At 49.9% G+C, this 9,920-nt stretch overlaps 1 protein-coding gene across 1 annotated transcript in view; it reads left to right on the top strand.

Annotated features, from left to right (window-relative positions):
• SLC6A2 (solute carrier family 6 member 2) overlaps nt 1-6,296 on the top strand; it is a 44,977-nt gene extending 38,681 nt beyond the window's left edge. Inside the window, exons 9-14 of the mRNA XM_004371576.1 lie at nt 489-617; nt 1,101-1,200; nt 2,526-2,626; nt 3,170-3,337; nt 5,122-5,193; nt 6,231-6,296. Of these exons, the coding sequence (XP_004371633.1) occupies nt 489-617; nt 1,101-1,200; nt 2,526-2,626; nt 3,170-3,337; nt 5,122-5,193; nt 6,231-6,254 (594 nt within the window). The 3' untranslated portion in view covers nt 6,255-6,296. The remainder of the gene's footprint in view (nt 1-488; nt 618-1,100; nt 1,201-2,525; nt 2,627-3,169; nt 3,338-5,121; nt 5,194-6,230) is intronic.
• The last annotated feature ends 3,624 nt before the right edge of the window (nt 6,297-9,920 follow it).

The following is a 9,920-nucleotide window of genomic DNA, read 5'->3' as shown; positions in this document are numbered from 1 at the left end:
ATTGACACAGTGGCTGCAAACATAGCAACGATTGTGAGGATCGAACAGGACTGGGGCAGTGTTTCCTTCTGTTGTACATAGAGTCGCTATGAATCGGAATCGACTCAACAGCACCTAACAACAACAATATAAATGTATTACATGGGTGTCTTGGTGGGTGTCTTTCACTCTTCCGTCATCTTATCAGTCCCCAGGCAGGCTGAGTGGATGGGACAGGGTACAGACACATGTTGAGTAGGGGGATATGGGAGTTAATTCTTTACCCTCTCCCACATCATTTCTGAGTTGAGGTTGGTTGAGAACAGGGCAGAAATGGCGTGAGAGGATGAGGCGGGAAAGAAGGACCTGCTGACCTCAATTTCTTGAGAAAGGCAGAGCAGCAGCCCAGAAGCATGAGTCCTGCTGTGGGAGGCTCGAGGGAGCCTGGGACCTGAGTCTGAGGCGCAGGCAGGCCCTCACGCTTCCCTCACCCGCCTGGTTCCCTCCAGATGGGAGGCATGGAGGCGGTCATCACGGGCCTGGCCGACGACTTCCAGATCCTGAAGCAGCACCGAAAACTCTTTACCTTTGGCGTCACCTTTGGCACCTTCCTTCTGGCACTGTTTTGCATAACCAAGGTGAGGAGGGCCGGGCCCTGGGCCTCCCTGGAGCTTCTGGGCTACATTTTGATATAATTGGGCATTGCCTGCCTTAGAGCTGTGGTGGGTAGGGCTGGGGCAAGCTTAGGGGGAACCATGGTGGAAGCCAGCATCCTTGCCCTGTGTCCTGACCCCCTGGGGTTAGAACCCAGTTGTCTTCTCCCAACTCTGAGACCAAGGAGTTCCAGGCAACTCCTTTGACTATTTACCAATTGGAGGGTCAGCAAAACTCCCTTGGAAACCCACCTTCCTCCACTGGCTGAAACACCTACCTTTAGACCTAGAGGCTCCAGAAGGCTTTGCTGGAATGCAAATATGTAGCATTGGTACTATAGCACCACAACCCTTTCACCAACGCACATTCTGAAACAGTCGAGGGAGTTTTAGTATGTTTTAATGGACCAATAGTTCATGGCCACTTCTAGCCAAGATGGCCTCAGACTTTTCCTCCCCATGCCGCAGGGGGGGATCTATGTGCTGACCCTGCTGGACACCTTTGCGGCGGGCACCTCCATCCTGTTTGCTGTGCTCATGGAAGCCATTGGAGTCTCCTGGTTTTATGGTACGTGCTCTTCCCTGAGCGCGCGGAAAAGCCTCAGCCCCCAGTGCTCCTGGAGCCCTTTTATCTGGAGATGCAAAGGGGCTTTCCATCCCAGGGCAGCCACCTGCTAATCCCAGAGTTGAGCAAGTCACTTACTGGGGACAACTCTTTGCAGCCCCTCAACTCAACTTTGGATGAACTCCCTTTAACAAGACCCCGCAAACACCCCCAAAGGCATCCAATATTTGCTCTTAATAAAGAGGAACTGTAAAGAAGCTGCTGCTCCCAAGTCATGTACTCCACATTGTAGAGTAGGGTTGCCAGGTTTAGAAGATAAAATAGAGAATGCCCAGTTAAACTTGAATTTCAGATAACCAATCAATAATTTTTTAGTACAAGTATGTCCCAAATATTGCATACCAACCAACCAACTACTTGCTGTGGAGTTGATTCCAACTGATGGCAACCCCATGTGTGTCAGGGTAGACCTGTGCTCCCTAGGATTTTCAGTGGCTGATTTTCCAGGAGCAGATGGCCAGTCCTTTCTTCCGTGGCACCTCTGGGTAGATAAAAACTGCCAATCTTTTGGTTAGCAGCCAAGCATGTTAACCATTTGTACCACCCAGGGACTCCAAATATTGCATAGGACATATTTATACTAAAATATGTTGCTATTGTTTGTCTGAAATTAAGATTTAACTGGGTGTCCTATATTTTGTATGGCAACCTTATAGGATAGAGTAGAACTGCCTCACAGGGTTTCCAAGGAGCACCTAGTGGATTCAAATTGCCTACCTTTTGGTTAGAAGCCAAGCTCTTAACCACTGTGCCACAAGGGCTCCAACCTTATTCTTTAGCTGAACTGGGAGAACATTTTACAAAGTGTTAGGTTTTTTTTCTTTTCCATATGACACACTAGAGAATCCTATTTTTTGTATCAGTTAGAAAGAGATTTCAATGTATGAGTCTGGACTATTCTACCAGACTGAAGTCAGGGAAAGCGCTGTATACATAGCAGTTGTTTTTAACAAAGAGTAGGGAAGAGGAAAAGGCCAGGCTTTGGAGGCAGGCTGACCTGGTCGGGTAACCTGGGGCAGGTCCCCTGCCTCCCTAAGCCTTGGTCTTCCTCTGAAAAATTAATTGGTGTGGCACATAGAAGGTGGTGATGTTTGTCCTCTCCTTTGTTCTGCAGCCAGCAAAGCACTGTCCCCAGGTTCCCCAAGTCCCAGGATGTCCCGTCTTGCCTCACTTCTTCCTCCCCAGGGGCCAGGTCTTGTGGGAGGGTAGCAGAGGTGGCCCGGGGCTCTGCAAGGCTGTGGTGATGGGCCTGCCCTGTGTGTGCGCAGGTGTGGACAGGTTCAGTAACGACATCCAGCAGATGATGGGGTTTAAGCCGGGCCTCTATTGGAGACTGTGCTGGAAGTTTGTCAGCCCTGCCTTCCTCCTGGTGTGTAGCCTGTGGCTGGGGAGTTGGTGTGAGGGGGGTTGTGTCTAGGGTGGGGGTGGGTGGGCACATTTGCTTCTTGAGGGAGGAGGCTCTGGGAGCTGATGCTTGGGGTGTTCAGTCCCGTTGTTGCCAGGGTGGGCTTCCAGCTGAGTGGGTCTGGAGCCTGGGTCCCTGGGGGCTGTGTGTGCCACCACACAGCCCAGCTCAAAGTTAGCCGTGCCCTCCTCCCTCCCTCTCCACTCCTCCTCTTCTCCTTTGTCCACTCCCTGTCCTCTTTGCCTCCTTCTTGTTGTCTTTCTCGAATTTTCTCCTTCCTTCCTCTGTCTCATTTCTCTTTTTCCCTTTTTCTTTATTCTCTCCTTTCCACTAATCCATCTCACACCTCCTCATCTCTCTCTTATCTTTCTCTTTATCTCTGTTTCTTCCACCCCCTCTTCTCTTTCTTCTCTCCCTATCTCTTTTTATTCCCTTGTTTCTCTTCCCTTCTATCTTCCTTCCGTTTTCCTCCTCCCTTCTCTCTCCCTCCATCTCTCTTCCCCACAGTTTGTCGTGGTGGTCAGTGTTATCAACTTCAAGCCGCTCACCTATGATGACTACGTCTTCCCCCTCTGGGCCAACTGGGTCGGCTGGGGCATCGCCCTCTCCTCCATGGTCCTGGTGCCTGCCTACACCATCTACAAGTTCCTCAGCACACGAGGCTCCCTTTGGGAGGTGAGCTCTCTGGACAGCCAAGGGGCTGAGGGGGACAGGGTGGGAGGGGGCATCTGAGTCATTGCCTGTTGGGATGAGAAACGTGAAACAGGACACAGACATTAAGGTCACTCAGACCCACCACATTGACCAAGTCATTTAACCCTTCCCTAGCCTCAGTTTCCATATTTGTGACATGGGGATAATAATACAAACCTCAAAGGGGAAAAGCAAATGCTTGCTTGGAGGTCCCTGGGTGGCGCAAATGGTTAAGCGCTCGACTACTAGCTGAAAGGTTGGTGGTTGGAACCCACCCCGAGGCATCTCAGAAGACAGGCCTGGAGATCTGCTTTCAAAGATCACAGCGTTGAAAACCCTGTGGGGCAGTTCTACTCTGACACATAGGGTCCCATGAGTCGGAATCGACTCGATGGCAATGAACAATAACAACAACAAAGCATAGTGCCTGGCACACAGGAGGTGTTCAGTACATATTACCTGCTGTTACCGCTGCTATTCCTACTACTATTTACTCGAGAAAGTAATGCTCAGCCCTGGAGGTCACTACAGATTGGTTAGACAGGCTGCGTAATTGGCCCTGCTCCTAAGGTATGTCATGTCCCCAGAAGTCCCAACTCCCGCTTCCAAGCCCACTGTGGCCTGGTCATCTTGGTTTTTGTCTACTTCATTCCTGAACCTGATAACCTCGTCAGTCTACACCAGTGGTTTCTAAAGTATATTTTCTTTTTTCACCTGCGTACTGTGTGTGTGTGTATATATATGTATACATATGTATATATACACACATATATATGTATGTATAAATATATTGGGAACATTGTCCTTTATTCCAAAATTAAGTCCTTCCTATTCTTGGTTGTTAAAATACTCTTTATTTTAGAAACTATGGTGACAGTCTTTTCTTCATGTCCTCATTTTGCAAAATAAATATTTCAGTCCTTCATTAATTCACTTCACAGATATTGATTGAGAATCTAATAGGTGCCTGGCACTGTTCTAGGGACTGGACAAAAATCCCTACCTGTGTGGAGCGCACATTCTAATGGGGGAGACGGGTGATGTACAATACGAGGACGTTAGGGAACTAACAGTCCAGGAACTTACGGGGAGGGTCCTAGGGTCTGTCCCGCCCTGGTTCCTTGTACTGTTTCCTGTCTATGAAATTCCTGGCTGGAGGCCTCCCTCCTGGGTCACTGGGAGAATCCCATGCCCTGTGAGCTCATCCCAGACACGGGAACTAGAACATGCTTTGATTTATCCCAAAGCTTTTATTCTTCCCACTATCTAGTGATCAACCATTCATTCAAAAAAAAAGTCCCTGCCACGTGCTGTGCCTCAGGGAGGCTTTCCTTGACTCCCATTGGGCCAGCTCCCCTTACCCCTTACCACGCACTTGTGCCTTCTGAGCTTTTGCTCTGCAGCACCTAGGACACCCATGGTTAAACAATTACCCTTGTGCTTACGTTTAATGCCAATCCCTTACATGGCCTGTCAGCTCTCCAAAACAGAGACTCTGTGAGTTTCCTCAGCTCTGGGTCCCCAGGGCCCAGCACCAGTCTGACCAGTAGAGGGCTCGATAAATGTTTGCTGGTGGATGACTCAGAGTGAACCATCAAGCCCCCCAAACAAGACTGAGGGTGTCTTGTGTGGACCTCACACACCGTCCATCCATTTGAGGCTTCAGGGCTAAATGGCAGGTGGCCCTCATGTGGGGGTGTCAGCTGGGCTGCTGGGAGTGTGTCCCCAGCCACGCTGAGGCCTGCTCCCCGTCTCCTCCGTCACAGAGACTGGCTTATGGCATCACACCGGAGAATGAGCACCACCTGGTGGCCCAGAGGGATATCAGGCAGTTCCAGGTGAGTGCCACCTGGACCCTTCCAGGTGGGGGTCATGGAGATGGCCCTGGCTGCTCCCTGCTGTGTACCACCCAGGGTCAACCCACAGCTAGAACACCCGGGCAGTCAAGGGCTGTACCCCGGCGGTGTGATGTTGGGTGTGGTGTTGGGGAAGAAGGAGAGGGCTCGTCCTTGGCCTTCTCCCAACCTCCACCTGTCCCTCTGCTCTCTGCCTCTGGCCAGGCAGAGAGGGAGCCAGAGGAAAGGGGAAGGGCGACTAGGCCCAGAGACAGCAAGGAGTGGGACAGAAGGGAGGGAGAAGGGGCTTGGTGGGACCCAGAGGGGCAGCGTGGAGTGAGAAAGCAGCTGGAGGGTGGGTCTTACCATGTCCTGGCTGTGTAACTTGGGGCCAGTCGCTCCATCTCTCTGTGTGCCTGTGCCTCGGTTTGCTCGTTTTTAAAATAGGGAGATATTAGCCCCCTTAACTGCTTCCCCAGATTCAATCCATGCTTTGTAACAGTGAGGGCATGTGATTGGTAACTCCCTCCCCCGACTCCTATGTCATCGGGAGGATACTAGTGCTCAGCAAGATGCTACTGGGCTCCTGTGGCTTGTAGGGGACCATGTTGGGACTTGAACCTGGTCCTGTGAAGCCAAATGCCCCATCTTCCCTACAACCCTATTCTATCTCTGTGAGTTGCCACCACGGAGTGTCACCAAACCAGGCTGAGAATGTCTTATCTTAAAGGAAGTGCTACAGGGACATCAGGGACATGTTCACCTGAGCCCCACTTTGTCCCCAGGAGTGGGGGGTAGAGTGGGAGTGTCTTGGTGAGGCCCCTGTCTCAGACTTGCTGTGTGACTTTGGGAAGTCTCCTTTGCCCTTTCTGGGACTCAGTGACGATTAGGGAACTAACTTGTGGTTCTATGAGGTCTGTGCAATCAACTGTTAGGGGTCTGTTTACTTTGTCTCCGACAACCCCACTCAGCTGGCTCTCGGTCCTTTTGGCCCCTGTCCACCATGCCCTGTCTTAAAGGCTCCCCATCTTTCTCTGCAGTTGCAACACTGGTTGGCCGTTTGAGCCTGACCCGAGGAGGAACCCCACCTGCCAAGGTCCTGGTCAAGGTGTCGGCTTCGCCACCACCCGGACACCGTCTTGGGATTCCTCTCCTGGAAGATGTTCCTTCCAACCCCTTTTCCTCTTTTCCCAGTTACCAATGATTCAGTGACTCTGGTTTTTGTTCACCTTCTGTCACCTGGCCAGGGGGCTGTGAGCTCAAATAGGTAAGGCTTGAAGAACAGGAGGAGAGGAGGGAACGAGAGCAATGATTGAACCTCCTTTGTTTTGGGGGAAGTCTCAACTACTCTGAGCCAGCCCAAGCTTCCTACCAGTGGCAGGGAGTCTTCCTTCCATACCTTGGGCAGAATTCCCCACCACGTTTGCTTGTGCTTCGGCCCAGGGAGGAAATTCTCAGTCCACCAAATCAGAAAAAGGATGATACTTTTGGTCAGACACCCAAAAATCAAATGAACCAATGAAGAACCCAGCACAGTTTGGGGGACAGATGCATAGCTGGCTCTCTGGTGTCTGTGCCTTGGCTGGCCTGGGAGCTTGGATGTATTTGTCCCTGAAATGAAGTCCGTAGTTAGGTACTTTGGAGGATCGTGAGCAGAAACTTTCATAGTCAGTTTTCACTCTGTGTGTTCTGGGCCATTCCACCTGGCTTGTAGGAACAGGTTGTCTGGAGGCCCAGAGCTACGGGTGTCAAGGGGAGGAATGTAGATGAGCCACAGTGAGCACATTCTGTGGAGGGACCTGCAGCAGACAAACTGGTAGAGGCCACTGGATGAGCCACATCTACTGAGACCACGTGCTGCTCTTGCTCTGTCAAGCACACACCTGTGGTTCCCCAGGCCTTTCTGGGGAACTTGGGGCAGGACCCAGCGAGGTCAGATGTATCTACCATGGGATTCCCTGCTGTCCTGACAGGGCTGAGTGGGTGCCCCAGGACAGCCTGACAGTCCGTTGTGTTTATTATTCACAGACCCCCGCAAAGCCTTTTCCTGGGGATCCCACCCAGCAATGGGCCAGGGGTCTTGAGCAGTGGGGAGCTGGCACCTTTGAGGGCAAGGTGGAACCAGCACACAGCTCCTCTGGAGAGGAGGCTGCAACCTGATCACCCAAGTTGAGGGGAGACCATTCTGAAGTGATGGATCAGATTGGTGGCTTTAGAGAATTTCTAGGTTTACTTTGGATACAAGCTCACGAGTGGTGCCCTCGAGGGTGGTAGTGGTTAATTTCGGCTCAGTGAGAGAAACGATTCCAGGTTTGGCAAGTTGGTGGCATCTCTTTGGGGTTTCTGTTTATGATTTGAGTCTGTTCAAGCCCCTGCTGGGAATCTGGACTCCTGGGTTCTTATCCTGGCTATACGAGGCCCTGTTGCAGAATCTTGGGCCCAAAACAAATTTAAAATCATTCTTGCTCAAGGTTTCTCAGCTACTAAGGGATCGAGTCAGACCCTAAATTTGGACTCCCTAACTCCCAGCACAGAGAGGTCTTTGAAATATCCAGAACAATATGTGTAAACCCACAAAGGCTGCAATTAAAAAAGAAATACAATCAAGTGGCAAAGAAGCATTTCTTAGCAGAAGAACAATGTGCTGGAAGAAGGGAAGAGGGGTGATGTTGTCATTATTCTCATCTAGCTGGTTGCAGAGAGGAAATTGTTTTGCTGCTCTCTTTTGATGCAAATAGTCACTCTCTGAAACTGTGGGACATGAAAAGCTAAGACCATTTGACTGAAAGGAGAGCAAACAGCCAGAAAAAGCATGTATGGATGAGAACAGGGGAACAATCAGAGGGAGCCTGCAATTTTCTTCAGCCACCTGCCTGTGGCCCTTCTGCCTCCAGACATTTGTCCCAAGATGAAATTGGAGTAGTGGTGCTAGCTGAACCAACACCAAACCAATGCAATGGTGCTGCCTTGTGGAGGAAGTTGGCTCCCGAGCCTGGGATGGGATGAGAGGAAACTGGCTCCAGCCTGGGGCCCTTTAGTGGTAAGGAAGGGGGGTTACCCAGGAAGTCCATGGAAGTTCTCTTGGAGGTGCTGGGACACCTCTGGGTTCACCTTTCTACCCACACTTAATGAAGAGGGGTATGTGCATTATCCTAAGTAATGTTTGACTTCTTTTTTGTGGCCTTTTTTTAATAGCAGAGGTTATCCAGGACAAGGGTACTCTTGTGTACTGTATATGACACTTTTGATATGTTACCAGGTTTTAAAAGAATCATTATTTTCCATGAAATGTAAAAGATCCGTTTAAGACCATCACATTATAAAAACCAAACCAAACCCATTGCCATCGAGTTGCTTCTGACTCACAGCGACCCCATGTGTTTCAGAGTAGAACTGCACGCCACAGGGTTTTCAGTGGTGGTGATCTTACGGATGTAGACCGCCAGGACTTTCTTTCCTAGCACTGCTAGTGGATTCAACCTGCCAACCTTTCGGTTAGTCGCCAAGCGCAAACTCTTCGCACAGTGGTTATTTCGCATCAGCCCGTTAGTCTTGATTCCAGATGCCCGTGAGACACAGGAGAAGCGGAGGCCATCTCTTGCCAGATATCCTGCTGAACAAAAGTCCTCACAGGTGCTTTAATTCTTGGCGAGAGTTCCCGCCCAGGTGGGAGTCAGTCTCTGGTCATCAGATCATTTTTCCAGCTCTGGTAATGCGAGACTGGCAAATTCTTACCAAAGCAGTCACTTCGTAGTAAAGCAAGCACAGGCCCACTGAGCTCATTTCACGTGTTTGTTTTCTTGGAAAGCATGAAATGGAGAAGAACAGAGAGGGAATGTGGTGCAGTGCAAAGAGCACAGCATTTGGAGTTGCAGACACCTGGGGCTGAACCCTAGCTCTGCTGCTGACTAGCTTGGTGGCAGCGGGTAGCAGGGAGTGACATCACCTCGCTGGGCTTCCAGGTTCTTTGTCTGTAAAATCAGGGGTCAGGTCAGATAACCAAAAGTCCCATCCAGTTCCAGAAAACTTCATGTCTCCATGATGATGTGCTTGTGCTAAGTTTACAATGAAGGAAGCACGTGGATTAGTGCAGGACTTTCCAGAATGATCCAGTGACACAATAAGCTGTTGAGCAGAGAAATGTCAGATTGCTGGCCTCCTAAGGGTTGATTTTTCTGGATACCCAGTAGTTCCTCTTTCTCAGATATTCTTCAACTGATGCCAGAAACACTTGTCATTAAACAGATAACAATAATAAAAGAACCCAACTCTTTTGTTTTGAAACTCGTTCTGGGGAATTTGAGGGGAAAAAATTGTCATACACCTGTAAGTCCCAGGACCCTCACTGCTGCGGGGACAGAGCCTGTGCTGTTGCTGCAATCACAGACGTCACCAAAACACTGGTGAATGTGAAGTCCCTTTTGAGGTGCCTGTGCTTGTCCCTCTGTCTCTCCACTTCTGTGTAAATAAGGACAGTTTCAGTGGTATCCTCTCTATGTCATGGACTGTTCCAGTGTCATGCAGATTTCTATGTCTGGTTTGGATTTATTTTAAAAGCTATTCTATTCATGGAAAAATAAATGTGCAGAATAATAAAGGATATGTCCTGTGCCATGTATCTGGTAGTAGAGTTCTGAATGCTTTTCTGTGAGGAGGGTAAAATGCTACGAATTGTATAACGCAAGTGGGTTTGTCTGTGATCAGCCTCCAGCTGATAAGGAAGAGCTTGT

The sequence above is a fragment of the Trichechus manatus genome, unplaced genomic scaffold, assembly GCF_000243295.1.
Source record: "Trichechus manatus latirostris isolate Lorelei unplaced genomic scaffold, TriManLat1.0 scaffold00014, whole genome shotgun sequence".
NCBI classification, from domain to species: Eukaryota; Metazoa; Chordata; class Mammalia; order Sirenia; family Trichechidae; genus Trichechus; species Trichechus manatus.
Note: the sequence above shows the minus strand (reverse complement) of the source record. Positions and strands in the feature narration are given on the sequence as shown.